Genomic DNA, 23,751 nt, shown 5'->3' with positions numbered 1-23,751 from the left:
AAATATAAACTCCCCAGGATCATTCTGTTATAATTAATGAAATAATCGTTATTTTCCTCTCCTGTCTCTCTCTCTCTCTCTCTCTCTCTTTCTCCACTTTCGTAGCAACATCATTTCCGAAGTACAGAGAATATGGTGTCTTCATATGGACTAGCAGACATTCATAGTTACTACTTACTAAAACATTAAATAGAATAGTTAATTTAAAGTGTGTATGCAACTACTGCCTAAATGTGAGAGAGAGAGAGAGAGAGAGAGAGAGCAGAGATAGAGAGAGAGAGGGAGGAGGGAGAGAGAGAGAGAGGGAGGGAGGGATGGAGTGTTTAATGTTTATTATAAGTTGTATATGGATAATTTTTCATTAATGAAGGGGGAAATGTACACTCAACTGTTTTCATTTAGCTTTTTAATGACCCTTTTTTCTTATACTGGCATGAAATAGTAAATGCGCTGGAGTTAACATCGTTTAACAAAAAAGAAAACTGCGCACTTCGATAGTGGAAATTATGTTTGGAGAGTAATTCCTGTTGAAATTATCAGTACTGCTGCATTTCACGTCGACCGCTCCCTTTTAGATAACCAGTTTTTTTATTCACTTTTTTTTTCTATTCTTTGTGCATTTATCTTCTTCAAGGAGATGTTGTCAAGGGACAGAATCTATGTAAATCTACGAGAGTGATAACCTTAATAAGATTACATATTCTTTTTAACTGTTCTTATTTTATAAAGCTCGTTTTAAACATATCCCCTTTTATTTTGGCTCCTGCTTCTTTGCTACAAATAAATAAAGTCATGTTCTGACGACACCCTTCCGAATTACTTGATATCTCCAGCATTTGACGTAAATAGAGCGGGAGAGATGTCAGGAATTACTATAAGATCCAACAGAATAATAAAAATAGCTTTAACCCCATGAGACGTAACCTCCTGATCTGGAAACATCATGGTGACCTTCCGTCCATGCAGATACCTTAGGGTCAACGAGTATCACGTTTTGAATCCGTCAGTGGCCCAGAATTGTGAGAGGACAGGTTATATCTGCTTGAAATTCTCAACCTTAGCTCCTTGACGCGATGAAATATTCAGCGACTTAGCTCTCGTTTCTTTCTTTTCATATTTTTTCTTTATGAGTATTTTTCTATGTAGAATGGTTCAGAGTCATCTTCCACATCCTCAGTAATATTAGTAATGCACTAATAAACAGAAAATTTAATTTAAAATGCAATGATTGATGACTCGGGATGGTAGCCCATGATACCTCCAATCTCGTCATGGGAATTCTGATCACAGAGTCGTTTTTCATTTATGTGGTCCTAAATAACTTCAGTTAGACACTTGCACTGTTGCAGTGTGATTGCCGAAGTGTACGTTGCATATGTGAAGCTATGTGACCCTAAAGCTTAAGTTTGACGTTCTGAGATTAGTGTCACGGCGAATATGACGATCGCGAATGATCTGAGTTTTCTGTATTCGCAAGCTTATATTTTGTTTATAATGTTCATTCTTCAATCTCTGGAGACTGAACAGATCTCGTTTTCTTTTTCGTTATCAGGAGACTGTTATTTTCAGTGTGAATGACCCTAGAAGCGAGGCATTATTTCTTTTCAATTCATCAACAACCCTTAATTGAATCTGCCTTATACTGAGGTATGTAGAGAAATTCGTCAGTTCAACACTTTGAAACCATAATCAAACCCTTCACTACTAAGTGGCCTTAGGAAAGCACCCTGTGAATGCCATATTACATTTAGGCTCAAATCAACAATCTGGAAAGGCATCATATTTAGTTGTTGTTGCTATTGTATTCTTGAAAAGACTGATTATAATTGAAAAGCTTAAAATCAAAGAATTTTTGTAAGCTTTCTTTTTTTAATATTCCCTTCCAAACTTAGAAAAATATTTTCCACATAATAGTTTGCTATTTGAAAATATATGCAAAGCACAATGACGAAAATCCACTTTCTTAGTTATTACCTTAGAAAAAAGTTAATATATTTAGTAACTGTATCTACTTTATTAAAAAAATTCTTCTAACAGAAATTAATATTGAAGACACAGTATCAGAAGAAATAAATTAAGAAGGAAATTAAATGATGTCTAATAAAATATCACCGACATTTACTGCTACCACCCAGATCTGGATCCTCGATACATAAACAATTTAATAAATGAAAGTATTTGCACTGTCCGCTGCTATTTTATTCGTTTGCTAAGGTAACTTTTGTCCACATATCAGACTCAATCAGGATGTCTATGTACTCCACGGTAGAGAGAGGATTTGGTTTCAGTGCGATTACTTTCAGTCTCTTGAGGCTTTTTCTCACAGTTTCGGTCATACCCAGAACCTTTATTTGAACTGCCTAAAAGTCTTCTTCTACCTCTTTCATAAGTTGTTCAGCAGAAAGTTTCTTTTCCGTTGCCTCTTCATATCGACGCCTTAGGTCCTCTGCAGTTTTTGTTACTTCAACCTGCTTACAAATATATTTGTATGGGATATTTCTGTGCATTTCCCAATGACACCGACCAGGACAAATACGACAATTCTCACCTGCAATCGCCCAGCATCGCTGTTTTTCATTATCTTTCTCTATTCGGCAGTGTTCATGGCAAGTCCGGTGGCATCGTAGACAGTTTGTTATAAACTGTCCGGCAGGAATTGGCTCTTTCACAAAGGTCTCTTCAGTAACTGTGTAGGTGAAGTTCTTGTTCCTGTCAATATCAGCCTCATGCGCTTTGAGGACTTCCACTTCATTCCTTAGTTGATCTAATTTATGCAGTCCAGTCTGAATATCTACCTGGATGCCAGTTACTGAAACTTCTAGACGATGGCGTTCCTCAAGAACCTCTTTTGTTAGGGTGAGGCTCCTACTCTGAGTCAAGTTCAGACCTTCTATAAGCTTCATAAAACTCTTCTCTCCCATATCCCAAAACATGGTATCGAAGGTACTGTCTTCGTCATCACCACTATCTTGTTCTTGCCTTTCTAGTTCTTTGCAACGTGCATATAGTGCAGAATTATTGAATTTGAAGAATTTTCTGAATGGTATCTTTGCTTCTTTAATGCCACTAAGGACTTGAGGTTTTTGTCCATCAGCAAAAGTAAGTAACAGGAATATGTTATCAGCAATATCTTTTCCAAAGAGTGACAGTATTTGATCAAAAATGTATATCTGCGTTGGAGTAAGTCTTGGAAGAGATGACTGAACAACAAAACCAACTGCATCAATTTTGTCAACACCTCCTACACCTCTCGTTGTGAAAAACTTGCGTATTTGTTCTGTAATTTCCTGATCTCTTCCTATGCATTGAACATCGCCAATACCTGGTGTATCAATGATTGTGAGGGAATAAGGTATTCTAAAACATTCTTGGTGATGTATTGTGTACGATGATACTTCAATAGTTTGGCTTTTGGCTTGGTTGTCACTTTCTGGCTCGGTGATCAATTTGAAACGAAAGTTATCATCCCATTTAACAGCAAATATGTAGTTAATTATTCCGTTGATTAAAGTGGTTTTACCTGATCCAGTAGAACCAACAAGCATGATGACCTTTTCTGGCATGTCATCCTTCCCATTTCCAAATTCAAATTTCTGAAGTTTATATTTCTTGTCATATGCAACAAGTTTTAGATTTGGCTGATATATCTTGATATTACCATCCTTTATTTTCACTGACTGCCTACAGAAATGGGATTTAAAGACCACATCTTCCTCCATTTCTATCCTCAAACCATTACTTAATTCACTATCAAGACTTTTGCCACATTGTTCACACTCACAATAAACCTTGAACCTATAGGTAACATTTGGATGTACATACATATTAATTGATTGATTTTCAAATGGCAATGTGCTTACTACTTTCCAGCCAGACCCTTCTTCTTGTTGCTTAACTAAATATTTGATTCTTGTGCACTGAGAACCAATGTGAAGCGGCTTTGACCACTTAATCCCTATTTCTAAAGAAGATATCTGCCAGGCCTCAGGTTTCCCAGGTGGACTAGTTGGCCTTGTTTCAACAGTACCCCTTATTTGGCCCTTAACACTAACTCCAAGTTGGCAAACACTTTGAATGCTAACACTATACTCACAGCCAGGACTGAGACCCTGAATGTGATGACTTGTAACATTAGAATCTGCATTCTGAATAATAGGTGGATTATTTCCAGTAGTGTCTTCACAGACAATCTTGTACTGGTCGATGTTTGATGCACCATGAAGGGGCTTTTCCCACTGAACCAAAATGCTCTCGTGAGTAGTAGCAATATTGTTTACATTTACTTTCATTGGGGATGAAGGTATCGCAAAGTCTTCATTGAGGAGTCTACCATTATTATAGTACTTTGTCTTAGCTTGGAATTCATTTGAATCAGAAACGTCCTCTGCAACAAGGAAACTAACATCAGTGTTCTCTTTATTATTATCAAAGAAGTCTCTGAAATTTCTTGCCTTTTCCATCATTGAACTTTCATTTCCTGTTATCCTCAGTGGGATTATAGCATTTCCAGCTGTGAAGTCCAAATCACTGTTAAGAGTCTCTTCTTTCAGGTATTTTGACATGTTTATCAAATGTGAATCTGATTTAGGAATCAAAATTGAAAAACACAGAACTTGTGAATGATGAGGACTCATGACCTTTGACTGTAAGTCGCCTGGCTCTGATACAAATTCAATCTGCTGAAGAGAGGACGTGTATTGCAAAAGTATTTTTACTTGGCTTTCTTTTGTTGCCATCCATCTGCTGAGAGCTTCATTTCGAAATGGAGAGAAATCCCTTTTTTTCAACATATTTGCTAACTCACTCTCCTCTTTATTTCCACCTCTGATACTTGGAAGAATTTTTGCTACCTCTTTCTGAAACACCAGTTTGTAAGTAGCCAATAGAGATTTAAATTCCTGAAGTTCTGCTTCAATTCCGTGAAATTTATTAACTGCTTGTGATCTCAGAAGATCATTGCATTTCACATCCAGTTTATACAGATCCTCCAAATAATTTTCTGTTTCCTTAACAAGAACAGCACTGATCTCTCTAACAAGTTTAGAAGCCTTACTGTCTAGTTTGGTAAGTGGATATAAACATGCACTTATTGGGACAGCATTTTCTCCCTTTTTTCCAATGATATTTGGCATCTCTTTGTAGAGACGAACAGCTTCTTCAAATGTAGATGGGTTTTCTCGAAGTATAAAATCTCCAAAGTAACTGCAGCTAAATTTCCGGGATTCCTTTTTCTCATCTTCACTTAGATCTAACTTTCCTTCCCCATTAATCTTTAAGTCTGGAATGGAATTGACCATAGCACGAAGATTACCTTTAACATTTTTGTCTAATGAATTTGAAGACAACTCCCTCTCGAAAACAAAGAAAGCATTGCCTCCATATGTAATCCCAGTTACAACATGCGTAGCTGTACCATGATCAAAAACTTCTGGGTGCTCAATCTTTCCCTTCCCTAAATGCTTCATCGTCATTGTTTCAGTTTTAGTTGTGCAGTGGAACTTCAAGGTTACCCTTTCCACGTGATTTGAAGATTTTCTGTTGTCAAGGTATTCCCCAGAGCCAGACACACCCACCATCCCTCCAAGAAAGCTAAGTTTTAAGCCAATGTTGGCATCCAGTCCAGAAGACTTCTCTTTAATGGTATCAGAGGTGATGATTTTATTGTTAGATGATTCAAGCTTTTGTACCTTTATTCCATCCAGAGTTTGTTGGTCCCACAATGTAATCCCCTGTACAATTTGGTGCGATCTACAATCGTACAGCATACCTAAGTCAAAAGGCCTTCCAAGTGTTGGAATGGAAAGAGGTTCTTCACTAAGTTTATTCCCCATCTTGAAAATTATTTCTTTCTGTGTAGAGTGTTATCCAAGCGGCAATCTCATTACCTGTAAAGAAAGGAAAAATTGTATTTGTTAATTGAGCAAAACTATCTTAGAGGGAAACTATTTAATTTCATTTTAGAAAAGCCTGCATGCATTCGTTATTTGAGCTCAAATTATATATCTAATCAAATATGTGACAAAAAATGAAAAATAACTAAGGCCTGATTATTCGTTTCACAGATTTGCATAGAAAGACTTGACTTCCATAAATAGCTAAGCAAACGTACATGAGATGCCATTTTTAATACTCTGTAAATGTTATCTAAAATATATAAATGAAAATTTATTCAGGAAATGGGAAAAGACGAATAAAAAACTCTGGAATAATTATACTTTATCAGAAAACCTGATAAAGTATAATTATCTGTGTTTAAATACGTAAACAAATACGGAAGTGCAAAACTAAGTGAGCCTTGAAAGCTAATGTCTACACTCAAGTGTTGTATTCGTTAGGCATCGATTATTGAGATACTATTGAGATAAGCAGTTAACTTTAAATAGGAAAAATGCATTATAAAAGTGAGCAATGTAATCTATGTTATGGACCTTAAACTAACAAATTTGAATATTAAAAGTGTAGGGAATTAAGGTTTATTGCTATATATTTTTTGCTAATACCAAACATAAAGTATGATGTCTATACAACCTATATGTTAGCTTGGTACAACAGCCCAAAAAGTTTCCGATTAATTAGAAAATCTTTAATTATTATGCATTACGTATATGAGCTTCTTCATGGTGCCAGGATGTCAGTATTAAGAAAAATATTACTGAACCAGCAATAGTCATTCATAAGCTCAAATATAATACAATTCAATTGAAATTATTTATGAATTTATTATTTATAACTGGTTCACTTGCACTTGTTTTCGATAACCATATGTGACAATCATAACCGTATAATGGACATGAAATATCTTCTCTTTAGTTCACACTGACATGTCGAATGAGATACGGATTTTTGCAAGAAATATGTATGTGAATTGCCAAGTCAATTTGCTCTTAAGGCCTTGAAGCGATAATGCTATCCCATTACCCTAGTCTAACATTATTGTTGTCATGTAGTTTCTACATTCTTTGGTAAAACATTTCGTCAAGTGTATTGTTGTAGTGTTATCAAGTCGTGTTGCAGTGCTATACCGTTGTTGTTCCTGCGACCGAATGTGTGTTTGTTGAACCTAGGCTAAGCAAAGAGGAAGGTTAGACTAGGGTTTTGGGAGAGGTTTATCGCATCAAGGCCTTCTGGCCAAGATCAAAGTGCATTGTGAGATCATTGTTTGACTAGACAATTCATATACATACTTCGCGCAGAAATCCGTATCCCATAATTATAAAGCCGGAAGTGAAAAAGTTATGCTTAAACCCGAATCTCTTAATCGGAACTGATTAGTGCATAGGTGGTAAGTGCAGCTCACAAGTTTACACAAATACACAAAAGGGGTCAACAATAAGTTTGTCAGAGGAGCGCAAAGATGCTTTCCCCTGGGATGGAACAATGATTCCTCTCTGGTGAGCAGAAGTTTATGAGAGCTGATCCAGAGACACATCCACAGATGCACAAATGCAAACATGAGCATGCACACACACACACACGCACACACACTGTAGATATATATATATATATATATATATATATAATATATATATATATATATATATATTTTATATATATATATATACATATATATATATATATATATATATATACATATATACATACTTACTGCGAGTGTCTGCATATCATTTATGATAACATACGTATTTCCCTTAGGAAGGATTGGGTTTTCAAGGGTACATCTTCTTGATTTCTCAGCAGGTTGATTTTTTTGACCCTTGACCTCTGCAGAAGCTCACAGCTGACAGGACTGGTAGGCAATACGCCTGTGGATACTGAAACTATTGACAGAGGTAGAAGCCTTTCATCCCTCAGAGTTCTTCTTTGGCGAACTGATGTGATTTTGAGAACTGTCCCATTTCTATTATTGTCTCCGTCGGCATTTTTTTTTATAGCAAAATATTTCAGGAGAATGTATAAAACGCTTCTACAGAAAGAGAATCTTCTGTTGTTCTACCAAACCCCGTTGTACACAGGATTTTAGTGCTTAGATAAGAATGTCCTTGGTTGTCTGAAAATGACTTAGTGTTTCTTTCGTTTATCTGTTTGCTGTATGATGTATTTTTTAGCACTTAGTTGAGGCGGCATTGCACAGATGATGATTTATGAATCAAACTATTAAATAGGACAGATAAGTGGTAAACATGTTTGCGTGAGTTTATGTCCTTTCATTCCCTTTATGATATGAATGTACTCTTTATACTGTATTCGACTTCTGGGGATTACTTGTAATATAATTATTCATATCGAGTGAATTACTTTTCTTTTATTCACATTTATTATGGCTAGGAATAACCTTTATTTTTTTAGTATTTATCAAAATATTATTGTCAGTAAAATAACATGATTTATACCATGGGCAATATTTTTTACTACGAAAGTAAACTACACTGAAAGTTTTTTCTTCAGCAAACTTATTTCAGACGTGAACAGCAGAAATCATATCTCTCTCTCTCTCTCTCTCTCTCTCTCTCTCTCTCTCTCTCTCTCTCTCTCTCTCTCTCTCTCATTACTAAACTGTTGTTATACTCTTATGATACTGAATCATTTCCACATCAAATTCAGTACGGGTAATACACATCAGTATTTTGCTGCCTTACAGCGCAACTTCGGCATTGCAGTTGTCACTTCCAACAGCTGCCAAATCTTCGTGGTACGAACGTTCATAATTTTATAAATGAAAATAGGATCATTAAGTGTTGACACATTGAAATCTGCAAGCGTCTGTCAGTAGTTGGAACACAGAGTACTGATTCTAAGAGCACCGTCTCGAACTTGTCGCATGAGCATAAAAGCGCTTGGGTTTTGAAATGATGGTGGGAGAAGGCTAATCTATGCATGCGTGCATAGTTCAAGTTCTGTTAAATAAACTAACTCTAAAGATATGGTAAACCAGTATACACAAACGAAATAAAAAAGGATACACATATATAGGAGAGCATCAGGTTTACAATAATATATTGGGTGGAAAAAATTGCCATGATGAACAAAAGTATAAAAAAGAACGATTGAAAAATATATAGAGCATTTGACATCAGAACACCACGAATGAAAGGAAAACCAGAGGATAACTTTAATAAAAATAGTAATTAAACTGCGTATTAGAAACCACTAATTGTCAAGAAAAGAAACAGCGATACCTCCACCACTTCACCTTTCCCCCTACCATGTTTCTTTCCCGAGGAGTTCCCTGTGTATTGTAACAAAATACCACACATCAGCTTCCTGCTAACTCCATTGTCTCTTTTATCACTCAACCTTCAATCACCGATTTGCCCCAACCAATCTTTGCACGATCAAACGTTTCGGTTCTCCCATATTCTTTAGAGCTCTTATTCGGTATTTCTGCTTCCATCCACTAACACCTGCGTCCCAACGCAAGGGTTTGTTTAAGTCTTAAATCGTAGTAAGTGACAAAAGACCAAATAATACTTACTAGTTTAGAAGAATGAAGTCCATATCCAGTGATGCTAATTGAACGAACTGTCACATCTCAAAATTGCTCCATGTCCTTTCAGCTGGCTGGGGAGAGAGACTGCAAAAGCCTTCTCGAACCAGTCCAAACATACCGGATAGTGAGCGAGAGAACGTTTGCTTCAGAAACCAGCGGTTCCTATTTTTTTTCTCTTTTTTATTTAAGGCATTATGACTAAGCATTTTTTACTTCCTTGGACTGTTACAGAAAAAGATATCAAAAAGCGACATTTGGCAAGTTTTAAATGCTTTATTTATACATGAGACCAAGGGTGCAGTTGCCGGATGATGTGATATGAGAAAAGGAAAGAGGCTGAGACGATGGATGCTTGTGGGAACCAGTTGGTGACGGCAAAAAAATATTAGCGTGACATTACTAATATTACAAAAGTTTCTGCATTTTCCATTAATTTTCGATAGTATTTCAATTTTTATACATTTCAAAAGTAAAAAGGCTGGAACTGTACTAGTACAAATCTGTAAACATAATCCTAAGGTTGCCATATCTAACCAGTCAGCCTTCAGGACACCTCTACCTTTCTACCGACAGCCACCAAGTCCCTCCCTGGTCTTGCCACACACACACACACACACACTTGCACTGGTACATAAACATATGCGTATGGTCTGTACGTACGTACGATATACTATAAAAGCGTTTCCTGTTAATACATTAACACTCTCTCTCTCTCTCTCTCTCTCCGTCTCTCTCTCATCTCTTCTCTCTCTCGCTCTCTTCTTCTACTATATATATACTACCTCTATCTTATACCCTATTATATCTATATAATGATATATATATATATATATCTATTATATATATATATATATATATATATACATATATATATATATATATATATATATATATATATATATATATATATATATATATATATTATATTATATATATATATATATGTATATATATATATATATATATATATATATATATATATATATATATATGTATATATAATATATATATATATATATATATATATATATATATATATATATATATATCTATATATATGTATATATATATATATATATATATCTATATAATATAGTATATATATATATATATATATGATAACTTGATCACGAAGTATATAAAACGTGATGCTATGTATAAATAAAGGTTTTTTTTGCCACGAAGGAAAAAATGAAAAAGCGAGATAGCCGAGTACTTTCGGTCCTGTTCGGACCCTTTACTGAAGGCAAACTGATTTTACAGAGAACAACATAGTCAAAAGAAGGCTTAATATCCAAACTGACACCTCAAGATTAGCAATAAGGGCGATTTTCACTCTACAGAAAGGAGGAGTTGCCTGAGGGTAGCCACACCTTGAAGGATACACACAGTAAATAAGTGATTCTTCCAGAAAACAGTATATTTTGAAAACAACACGGGAGCATATACAATTTAATATCATGAATTTTTACACAAATTTTCCCAAAAAAATTATTATTAATGAAAAGACGAAAGAAAATATAAATATATATATATCGAGCAAGAGAAAGAGGGAGAGAGAATATCGAACCAGAGAGAGAGAGAGAGAGAGAGAGAGAGAGAGAGATAATAACTATATACATGTGGGACTAATTTATTAGTTGTTCATTTATTTTAAGGTCCTTCATAAACATCTTACAAATATATGGGTCCAAATGGTACATTCCCAGACTAAGATTTAGGTTGTTTTTATTAGTGATTTGTATAATTGCCGATTCCAGTAAATTTCTTGAAACATAATCATTAGATCTAGCAATTACCGAGGTATCACCCCAATTAATACAATGAGATTTTTCACTCAAATGGATAAACAGTGCGTTTAAAGCCTGGGCTGTTCTAACTGAATACTTATGCTGCTTAATACGTACACATAAATTTTTTACCTTGACTGACCAACGTAAACGATGGGCAATCCTTACAAGGAATTTTGTAAATGATGTTGTTATTTGTTACGGGACTATTCTTAATTAGCATATCTTTAATGGTATTGTTATAAGAGAACACTACATTAACATTAAACGATTTAAATATTGATTTTATGGTTTCAAATCCACGAAAGTAAGGTAAGCTAAGTACATTTTTAGGTATTTCTTTTTCATTAATAGCAACACTATAAAACTTTTTGTGAGCTTTTTGATAACATAAATCAATTAAATGAGGTGGGTAGCAGAGATCGTTTCCTATCTTATTTTAGATAGGAAACGATCTCTGCTACCGAACAGGACCGAAAGTACTCGGCTATCTCGCTTTTTCATTTTTTCCTTCGTGGCAAAAAACCTTTATATATATATATATATATATATATATATATATATATATATATATATTATATATATATATATATATATATGGCACTGCACTCACGCATGAGATAAACATCTTCCTAATTATCGCATTAAAAAAAAGTTTTTTTTATTTTCTTAGGAAAAGGAAGAAATGCACGCTGGCTGAAATTAGCCAGTGAAGCTATACACGTAACAACATGCAATGTTATGCAATCCAGTCTGTAGCCATGTTCGTTTATCCCGATATTTGATAGGTGATTTATATGCTGTTTTCCTTTCTTTAGTATACTTCTTCACTTTGTACTCAATGATTTCATCCAAACACATGGTAATCGGCAGCCTTCCTTCAGTTCCAATCCAAATGAAAAACCACATAATTACATTTGGTTTATGATTGTCCTTACAAATAATCTTGAAATGATGTCAGTCACAGTTCACTTACATAATTGTTTTGTCTGTCTAATACAAATTTTAGATAGCTGATCTTTATTCGGTACCTAATCTAAACTAATGAATATTATATAATTTCCCTATAAATAACAATACAACTTGGAATTTTTTTAAATTGATGTTGATTCACTCTACTTTGCCTGGTATGTCGTTAGCTTTTTTTTTTTTTTTTTTTTTTTTTTTTTTCTAATGAACACGGTCTAAAGAATAGCTAATTGTGCTGTTTATGTTTGGGTGTAAGTCATAACGAAGATGATTCAGCTGTGTAGGAGAGTATGTAGGGACTATCAAGGACTAGACTAGAGAATACATGTATTCCCTAGACCTTGGGGACTATATTTCTTAAAGCTTTCTACACATTGGACTCATCCACAATACAACAGTCAAACAAAGAGATGAGCAATGGCAATAGGTAAGCAAGCTGCTGTTAGGGAAAGTTGAATGCTATAGTTTAACAGTTGTCTTATGGCTTTTCTTCTGTCCGAGGCTAGTACCATCAGTGCACCTACTGTAGGTTTTTTTCTTGCGCTCTTTCGGCCCCTACCCGCCACCCCTTTAATTAATTTTGCCGTACCTCCGTTCATATACACTTTCATCCATCTTACTTTCCAACCTCCCCCAACAATACTTTCATAGTGCAACTGCGAGGTTTTCCTTCTGTTGCACATTTAAAAACTTTTCACTCTCAGCTTCCCTTTCACCTCTCAAAAACCCACAGGTCCTGATGCTTGGCCTTTGGCCTCAATTTTATATTCTTCTTCCTTTCCTTTCCAATAGCTTTCCACACAAGACAGTACCTTTTGGGTCTTCCATCCTAACTCCGACTCTCACTAATGAAATATACTCTTGCAGGCAGCGTATTATTCTTCATTATTTCCACCTGACCAACAAAATACCCTGATCCATCCATTGACCTACTGTAACCTTGTTCAGTTCATACCTTCTGTATCTCTCCACTTTTCCGTTCTTATTGTAATACATTTACTGTATAAAGAGTTTTTCTAGACTACTTTAATCGGGTTTCTTTCATTCCCATATACACACTTTCTTTCCACAACAGAGAGTTACTAAACAAATCATTTATACATTTCCTCTTTGACTTCAGTATCAGCTTCATCCTATTTGAAATCTTCCGCACACACCCTAGTTCCTTTTCGCTTGACCTATTCTTTATCTCACCGCTTCTCTTATTCTCCCATCTTCCATTTTCTTAACTCGAAGATAGTTAACTAAACCATCAGCGTCTATTCTTCCACCAAGCCTAGTAACATTCATTGTTCCCTCTTCACGGTCTTCTTTTACACTCATAATTTAATTTCGATTAAAATTTGCAACGATTTGTTGCGTCAAGAAGCAGTGCGTTAGGTAAGCAATTTCATCACTGAAGACTTGCTCAAAAGCAGTCAAAAGGGAAAGAGACACTCAGATGTACACATATGTATGCATACTCAAATCACACACACAGTACACGTTGGATATGTGGAACTCTGTGGCCTAAAAGCTTAAGTTTGACATTCTGATATAATACGAATGTGAGGGATTTGCTTTTTCTCCATTTGTAAACTTCTATTTGTTGTAAATATCCTTTCTTCAATCTCTGTAGACTGAATATATTCCTTTTCCCTTTTCGTTATTTTTGTAGATTTCATCAGCCCAGGCCTCCAAAGGGATTATCAGGGTCCCCATAAACTGAACGACTGTATGAACGATTGTCTGAACGATTGTCGTTATCGATAAAAAAAAAATACACACACTATTCAGACAGTATGAAAGATCTTCGCACTTAATTCAGTCTGTACAAAGATTTTGTCTCGGGAACGCATGGCATCATCTCTAGAAGAGATGTGATGTATAGCGTTATATCGGCGTACAAACACATACATTGAACGACTTGTGTATGACAGACATAATCGCAGATTTCCGCTGAGAGCGTTCAGCCCACGAAACTCCGCCCCCTTTTGTATACTGACAAGGCCACACACAATGTCTACGATGGAGGATAGATAGAAGCGTATACTTGCTGGTGAGGTTTCCTGCCAACTTCGAGAGAAGGATTAGGCTCATATTACGTGACTTGCTTCAACCGCAGGAACTCCTGTGTGTGTGTGTGTGTGTGCGTGTCAGTGTTTTAAATAATCTTTTATATACGGAAACTGCCGTCGATGCATGAGTGGTCAACTGTGAAGCTTCTCTGCTCATTCAACGAAAAGAAAAGCATGAGACTTGGCACATCTTTCTTAAATTTTCATCAATAACGTTTAGAGACCACAGACATCCTTCAAAGGAATCGGCCACCACAAGGGCCCCTTCCCGCAAAGCTGAAATCTAATTTACAATATCTAATCCTCCACTACTGCATAGACAAGAAACCTGCATTTCGTAAAACTTGAATATAAACTCCCAAATAAATAGCAGACGTAAATAAGTTCCTTTTAACAAGAGAAACAAAACGAGAAATAAACAAAGGAAGGATGCAAAAATAACCTCCTTGGTAGAGAATAGATAAAAAAATGTATCTCGAATGAAATGAATAAATTTCTGATCGAATTGAACAATGAATGTTGAGTTTACTTTCATGTTTAACAAACAAGGCTCTGTCTATTAGTAATGTAATGCAATTACGTTTCAGTCACAACAAATACGGAATTCGGTTGGTATACTGCGAATGTGTAAATTGAATTTTTGACAACAAATACGTCGTTTTCATTAATATATTTTGATATATAGATTTCCATGAATATTTACACCAAGGCTTGTTCATGATGTATTTTAATTGAATACACACACACACACATATGTATATATATATATATATATATATATATATATATATATATATATATATATATATATATATATATATATATATATATACATACATAAATATATAGTATATATCACAGAACAGTTTAGAATGGAATATAATTTTTATGAGGTTATGTTATTTTCTTTTTACAAATCTTAAATGAAAATTAATCACAAATGTTTTGATACATTAAGCCTAAAATGACACAACAGATTTGAAATCAACACAAATTTCATAGTTACTTGTGATTTGAGGGAATAATGTCTTTTATTCTTCATGTTTATTGCGACACCGATACAAGGTCGAAGTATGAATGTTTTTATAATTTCCTTAAGTCCGAAGCAGATAGGATAAAGCATGAAAAACCGTTATCTAGGTCAAAACCTGATAGAAACGATAAAAATCGGAAAAAAGATTATAACGTTAATCTCACAAAAATAAAACCCGTCATTTGAAGAAAAATGTTTGAGTTTAATAAAAAAAAAAAAAAATCCGTCAAGTCAGCGATGGAGGACAAGATTGATTGATTCATATATTATATATATTATATATATATATATATATATATATATATATATATATATATATATGTATATATATATACATATATATATATATATATATCTATATATATATATATATATAGTATATCTCTCTATATATATATATATCTCTATATATATATATATATATTATATACATATACTATCTCTATATCTATATATATCTATCTATACTATATATATCTCTATATATATATGTCTATATATATGTGTGTGTGTGTGTGTGTGTGTGTGTGTGAGAGTGTGTGTGTGTGTGTGAATGTATATATATGTATATATACATAGAAAGATTAAACAGTTATACACTCGTAAATAAACTGCAATTTACATAATTTCAAACATATTCAAATACATTCATAAATCATGCAGTTACTTATGGTTCTCATTTAAATTAGAAGTGAAGGAAAGTTGCCGAGTACTATTAGGTTGGATGTAATCATGGAATAAAAAATAAAGAAGTATAACAAAGACAGAAATACAATATATAAATCAGCGTCTCTGTTGGCTGATTGGATAGCGTCACTGACTGTCCTGATTTCGTCCCCGTCCACTTGGACGGTGGTTCGATCCCATGGGGGGACGAAATTATTATCAACTAAAAAAAAAAAATTTTCCCCTTCGGTACATATATGAAAATATATCATTTGGGAAGTAAAGTGAATTTAGATATTAAAGGACATTTGTAGCTTGAATTGATATATAAATGGATCACGGTTCAATGTGATAATTATTCATAACAAAAGGCTACGTGCTGTCAAACGCTCGAATTGGCTAACATGGTAGACGGGGTTTCATATCGATTCTAATTACAAAAGCACAGAGATCGAGGGGGTGATTTGTAAGGTCAGAATCGATATGAACTTATAGCGTCTCTGTTGGCTGGATTGGATAGCGTCACTGACTGTCCTGATTTCGTCCCCCGTCCACTTGGACGGTGGTTACGATCCCATGGGGGGACGAAATTATTATCAACTAAAAATTCCCCTTCGGGTACATATATGGAAAATATATCATTTGGGAGGTAAAGTGAATTTAGATATTATAGGACATTTGTAGCTTGAATTGATATATATAAATGGATCACGGTTCAATGTGATAATTAATTCATAACAAAAGGCTACCTGCTGTCAAACGCTCGAATTGGCTAACATGGTAGACGGGTTTCATATCGATTCTAATTACGAAAGCACCGAGATCGAGGGTGATTTGTAAGGTCAGAATCGATATGAACTTATAGCGTCTCTGTTGGCTGATTGGATAGCGTCCACTGACTGTCCTGATTTCGTCCCCGTCCCACTTGGACGGTTGGTTCGATCCCATGGGGGGACGAAATTATTATCAACTAAAAAATTCCCTTCGGTACATATATGAAAATATATCATTTGGGAGGTAAAGTGAATTTAGATATTATAGGACATTTGTAGCTTGATTGATATTAAATAAATGGATCACGGTTCAATGTGATAATTTATTCATAACAAAAGGCTACGAGCTGTCAACGCTCGAATTGGCTAACATGGTAGACGGGGTTTCATATCGATTCTAATTACGAAAGCACCGAGATCGAGGGTGATTTGTAAGGTCAGAATCGATATGAACTTATAGCGTCCTCTGTTGGCCTGATTGGAATAGCGGTCAACTGACTGTCCTGATTTTCGTCCCCGTCCACGTTGGACGGTGGTTCGATCCCATGGGGGGACGAAATTATTATCAACTAAAAAACAAAAATTCCCTTCGGTACATATATGAAAATATTATCATTTGGGAGGTAAAGTGAACTTTAGATATTAAAGGACATTTGTAGCTTGAATTGATATATAAAATGGATCGACGGTTCAATGTGATAATTATTCATAACAAAAGGCTACGTGCTGTCAAACCGCTCGAATTGGCTAACATGGTAGACGGGGTTTCATATCGATTCTAATTACGAAAAGCACCGAGATCGAGGGTGATTTGTAAGGTCCAGAATCGATATGAACTTACAGCGTCTCTGTTGGCTGATTGGATAGCGTCACTGACTGTCCTGATTTCGTCCCCGTCCACTTGGACGGTGGTTCGATCCCATGGGGGGACGAATTATTATCAACTAAAAAATTCCCCTTCGTACATATATGAAAAATATATCATTTGGGAGTAAAGTGAATTTAGATTATTAAAGGACATTTGAGCTTGAATTGATTATATAAATTGGATTCACGGTTCAATGTATAATTTATTCATAACAAAAGGCTACGTGCTGTCAAAAAAACGCTCGAATTTTTTTTTTGGGGCTAACATGGTAGACGGGGTTTCATATCGATTCTAATTACGAAAAGCACCGAGATCGATGTGATTTGTAAGGTCGAATTGATATGAACTTATAGCGTCTCTGTTGGCTGATTTGGATAGCGTCACTGACTGTCCTGTTTCGTCCCCGTCCACTTGGACGGTGGTTCGATCCCATGGGGGGAACGAAATTATTATCAACTAAAAAATTCCCCTTCGGTATATATATGAAATATATCATTTGGGAGGTAAGTGAATTTCTATTATTTAAAGGACATTTGTAGCTTGAATTGATATATAATGGATCACGGTTTCAATGTGATAATTATTCATAACAAAAGGCTACGTGCTGTCAACGCTCGAATTGGGCTAACTGGTAGACGGGGTTTCATATCGATTCTAATTATGAAAGCACCGAGATCGAGGGTGATTTGTAAGGTCAGAATCGATATGAACTTATAGCGTCTCTGTTGGCTGATTGGATAGCGTCACTGACTGTCCTGATTTCGTCCCGTCCACTTGGTCGGTGGTTCGATCCCATGGGGGTCGAAATTATTATCAACTAAAAAAATTCCCCTTCGGTACATATATGAAAATATATCATTTGGGAGGTAAAGTGAATTTAGATATTAAAGGACATTTGTAGCTTGAATTGATATATAAATGGATCACGGTTCAATGTGATAATTATTCATAACAAAAGGCTACGAGCTGTCAAACGCTCGAATTGGCTAACATGGTAGACGGGGTTTCATATCGATTCTAATTACGAAAGCACCGAGATCGAGGGTGATTTGTAAGGTCAGAATCGATATGAACTTATAGCGTCTCTGTTGGCTGATTGGATAGCGTCACTGACTGTCCTGATTTCGTCCCCGTCCACTGGACGGTGGTTCGATCCATGGGGGGACGAAATTATTATCAACTAAAAATTCCCCTTCGGTACATATATGAAAATATATCATTTGGGAGGTAAAGTGAATTTATATATTAAAGGACATTTGTAGCTTGAATGATATATAAATGGATCACGGTTCAATGTGATAATTATTCATCTATATATATATATATATATATATATATATATATATATATATATATATATATATATATATATATATATATATATATATATATATATATGCCATATCTCACTACCGTGATTCATATACATATATCGAGCTACAAATGTCCTTTAATATGTAATTCGCTCTACCTTGGAATTAATATATTTTCATATATGTTTAACCGAGGGGGAATTTATTAAGCGATAATAGAATTGGCTGCCGACAGGCGCGAACCATCGACATCTCAATTCCAAGACTGGGAGTGAAGCCTTAGCCAACCCCGTCCGAGGTACAGTGAATTACATATTAAAGGACATTTGTAGCTCGATATATATATATATATATATATATATATATATATATATATATATATATATATATATATATATATATATATCCATATTCCACAGTCCATGGGAGTCAAAGAGACTGGTGACAAGCATTTTCTGAACTTGGCTTGCTCTTTAATATTTACATGTATACGTCCTCTTGCGCTGATAGTTGTAGCTATCGTGCCTTAAAAAAAGAAAAAGAAAAAAGAAAACATTGCTTTCCAAGACGATAAGTTCTCGCTTATCATAATGTATTACTTAGCATAATTCGAGAAGGCGCTTTCAGAGTCCCTCTCACCAGCCGACTGAAAGGACCTGAAGCAATATTAAGAAGTGACTGTCCGTTCGAATTTGCATCAGTGGAAATGGTGCTCTTTCTTCTAAACTGGTAAGTATTATTTTGTTACTTACGATGGTTCAAGCCTTAAGCAAACCATGTTTAACCGTAGCTACTATTTCCAGTATTGATTATTCAAGTGTGGACAATTTAAGTATGCATTGTTTAATTGTTTGTACGGCAGAGTTGATAATGACGCTATTCATGAACTAAAAACCGTCCTTTTTATAAAGGGAACCTTCATATCATAAAGGAAATGAACGAACACGGGAGTGAAAGAACATAAATTCACGCACACATGTTTACCACTTATCTGTCCTAGTTTGATTTCATATATATCATCACTGTGCAATGCCGTCCCAACTACGACTGAAATGTGCAACATACAGCAAACGCTTCAGATAACCAGGGAAATCCTTATTAATCACAAACATCTCTGTCTGTAGCAGTGCTCGAGACATTTTCCTAAAATATTTAAAGTTCAATACCGAGGGAGACAAAAAATGTTTCCAAAATCACACCAATTTTCCAAGGGAGAACTCTAAGCGATGAGATCTCTCGACCTCTGTCTATAGTTTCTCTCTGGTTTATGTTATTCCTACTTTTCAACTTATATCAGGGGTGCAATGGGCCCCTTTATATTCCACTAGCCTTATATCCGAGGGCTCTTTTCAAGGTGTTTTACCGTTCCTCTGAGGGCGCAATCTGCACCTCATTTATACTTGAGCAACTTGGTATTGCCTGAAGATATTTTCTCAGTTTTTCTTTATAAGTCCTGTTACCCTTACCACCACATGTATTATTTCTATTTCCTTCAGTTTCCATGAGCGTTTCAGGTCGTTCACGACCTGAAAAGCAATGATAGCCAGGTCTTGATATTTCGTTATTTAGTGCCTTTCAGCTCTATTGAGGCCAAGGTCCCTGGGCACTGTCACATCTATAATCTTTGCTGTTTTTCCTTCCTTGTTGTTCCAGGTCATAATTTCAGGTTCACAGCATCTCCTATATATCTTCCTGTTGGATTTTCCTTGTCATAAAAGATGGTAACGGCCCTATTGGAGGTCATTGGATCTGGTTCATGCTCCCGCACTTTTTCTTTCACTTCAATTCTGTGCTCTTTACATATTTTCCAATGGATATATTTACAGACCTTGTTGTGACCATCTGCAAGCAGGGTCTGGCAGGCTGATATCAGATGATTCAAACTCTCACCCGCTGCATGACAAAACCTACACTGCTCCTTTGCAGGTATGCCCGCCATTTTCTTGAAGCCATTTTCAGGAGACCTTGATATTGTGCTCCTATTATATATCAGTCTTTCTCCATCTTGTCCTAGATCTCCATTTCTTATCCATCTAAGTGACTCTTCTGTGTCTATGTAACTTTTTCCAGTTCTTGAAATCTTCCTGCCCTTCGCCTGGTCTTTCCACCTTTCCATTCTAATTTTTAACTCCTCTCTGTGACCTTGTATTTCTGCCTGGTCTTCCTGGCTATCATTGATGCTGGAGTCTGTTCATTAGCCTGTGTCCATTATATATATATGTATATATATATATATATATATATATATATATATATATATATATATATATATATATATATATATATATATATCAATATATGACTGGTAAAAATGTTCTGTAACAACAGAATTCCATCTAATAAAAGGAGCCCATAAAAACACCAAAATATAGAGATAAAAGTACTATATTTCAGAGACTGCTGTCTCCCTCTTCAGGTAGATGAATGAGAAAAGTTTACAGAAAAGGTGGTATTTATACCAAGAGGCCCATCCACAAAAAAGCCATTTTAAGTCACCCCCGCTGATAATCTTCCTTTAATCTTCTTAAGGGTTGGTTGAATGAAGACGTTGTCGATCGTGTCCGAAATCCATGCTCCTTTTGAGATGTTCATTACCTGCCTCTCTTTTATTAAGGCCGATTCCATCATTTGACTCTTGTACCGGCAGTTGCTGCTATAAATTACACGTGACAAATTCCAGTTTATTCTATGGTTATGTTCATTTATATGGTTGAAAATAGCCGAGTTCTGTTGTCCATACCTAACTGACCGTTTGTGTTGTATCTCTGGGGAAGGGATTTACCTGTAAATCCGATGTAAGATTGGTCACAGTCCTGGCATGGGATTTCGTATACCCCAGAGTCCTTTGGAGATGTCTTTTGTTGGACGTTAATCAGGGATTTGGCTAAGGTGTTTGGGTAAGTAAATACAAAAGGGTTCGATTTTCCGAGGGGGTTGGTTATTCTCTTAATCGTGTCCAGGTGGGGAATTATCATTTTATTGTTGGGTGTATCTCTGGTCTTGTCTTTAGGGGGTCGGTAGAAAATTACGTTTGCTTTGTGAATTGCTTTCTCAATTATATGGTCAGGATATTTTAAAGACGAAAGTTGCTTGCGAATTAGTTCAAATTCTTTTTCCAGGAATTCTGGGGAACAAATTCGTAAGGCTCTTAAGAACAAGTTACTAGCTACACCTATCTTGATAGTAATGTCATGATAGCTAAAGTAGTGAATGTATGAAAGTGAGAACGTTGGTTTTCTGTATATGGTAAATTTGTATTCTGTCGTATCTCTGATTATTAAAACATCAAGAAAAGGAATTTTGTTGTCTGTTTCCCATTCAACTTTAAATTTGATGCTGGGCACTAATGTGTTTAATTTCGAGAGGAATTCATTGAAATTGCCCCACCTATTATCCCAAAATGTTAGGATATCATCCACGTATCTCATCCACAGCATGTTTTTGGGTTTTATTGCATTTATTACTGTAGTTTCAAAGTATTCCATGTACAGATTGGCTAGAACAGGACTTAAAGGACTACCCATACTACACCCGAATTTTTGCTTGTAGAATGATTCCCTGAATGAAAATACGTTATTAGATGCACATAATTCAACTAGCTTTATTATTTTGTCAAGCGCCAATGGGAAATGATCTGAATAGGGGGATAATTTTACCCTTAAAAACTGAAGAACGTCCTGTACTGGTACTTTCATGATAGCCATCCACTCGCTAAAAAAGTTAGATGTTATAATAAGTAGATCCGACAAAGACGGCAAAATCGTAATAATGGACAAAGACTTCTACCTTGACAAAATCAACCAGCTCCTTAGCGACACAAACACATACGAAAAACTGACGAAAAATCTCCTCCAAAACGTTCCCACAGAATTTTTTCGGAAAGTAAGATTAATTGGCAAAGACAAAAAGAGTATTGAACTATTAGAGAAATTTAAAGTAATTAATCCTAAATTACCCTATTTTTATGGCCTTCCCAAAACTCACAAAGACAATCTTCCATTCAGACCCATCGTTTCATGTGCCGGTGCTTTCAATTACAAAATTTCTAAATGGTTAGCTGGCCTCCTTTCCCCTTTTTTAGGCACTTTTTCTCCCAGTCACATTAAACATTCGGAAGATTTTTGTCACAAATTCAGAGAAGCACATATACCACTTCACAACATAAAACTTTTAAGCCTTGACGTAGATTCCCTGTTCACTAAAGTACCAGTACAGGACGTTCTTCAGTTTTTAAGGGTAAAAATTATCCCCTATTCAGATCATTTCCATTGGCGCTTGACAAAATAATAAAGCTAGTTGAATTATGTGCATCTAATAACGTATTTTCATTCGGGGAATCATTCTACAAGCAAAAATTCGGGTGTAGTATGGGTAGTCCTTTAAGTCCTGTTCTAGCCAATCTGTACATGGAATACTTTGAAACTACAGTAATAAATGCGATAAAACCCAAAAACATGCTGTGGATGAGATACGTGGATGATATCCTAACATTTTGGGATAATAGGTGGGGCAATTTCAATTAATTCCTCTCGAAATTAAACACATTAGTGCCCAGCATCAAATTTAAAGTTGAATGGGAAACAGACAACAAAATTCCTTTTCTTGATGTTTTAATAATCAGAGATACGACAGAATACAAATTTACCATATACAGAAAACCAACGTTCTCACTTTCATACATTCACTACTTTAGCTATCATGACGTTACTATCAAGATAGGTGTAGCTAGTAACTTGTTCTTAAGAGCCTTACGAATTTGTTCCCCAGAATTCCTGGAAAAATAATTTGAACTAATTCGCAAGCAACTTTCGTCTTTAAAATATCCTGACCATAT

General features: G+C 35.3%; 2 protein-coding genes across 3 annotated transcripts in view; both read right to left on the bottom strand.

The window, feature by feature from the left end:
• LOC135215530 (serine-rich adhesin for platelets-like) overlaps positions 1 to 23,751 on the bottom strand; it is a 346,329-nt gene that overhangs the window by 130,314 nt on the left and 192,264 nt on the right. The window lies entirely within an intron of this gene.
• Positions 2,116 to 23,751, bottom strand: part of LOC135215528 (uncharacterized) — a 96,033-nt gene continuing 74,397 nt past the window's right edge. The window contains exons 1-2 of one of the 2 annotated variants that reach the window (XM_064250354.1): positions 9,434 to 9,586; positions 2,116 to 5,885 (exon numbers count right to left, since the gene is read on the bottom strand). In XM_064250354.1, coding sequence (XP_064106424.1) covers positions 2,361 to 5,831 — 3,471 coding nt within the window. In that variant the 5' untranslated portion in view covers positions 5,832 to 5,885; positions 9,434 to 9,586 and the 3' untranslated portion in view covers positions 2,116 to 2,360. Of the gene's footprint in view, positions 5,886 to 9,433; positions 9,587 to 23,751 lie in introns of those variants that run through there. The other variant, XM_064250355.1, reaches the window with a different exon arrangement.

Source organism: Macrobrachium nipponense, chromosome 5, assembly GCF_015104395.2.
Source record: "Macrobrachium nipponense isolate FS-2020 chromosome 5, ASM1510439v2, whole genome shotgun sequence".
Taxonomy (NCBI): domain Eukaryota; kingdom Metazoa; phylum Arthropoda; class Malacostraca; order Decapoda; family Palaemonidae; genus Macrobrachium; species Macrobrachium nipponense.
Note: the sequence above shows the minus strand (reverse complement) of the source record. Positions and strands in the feature narration are given on the sequence as shown.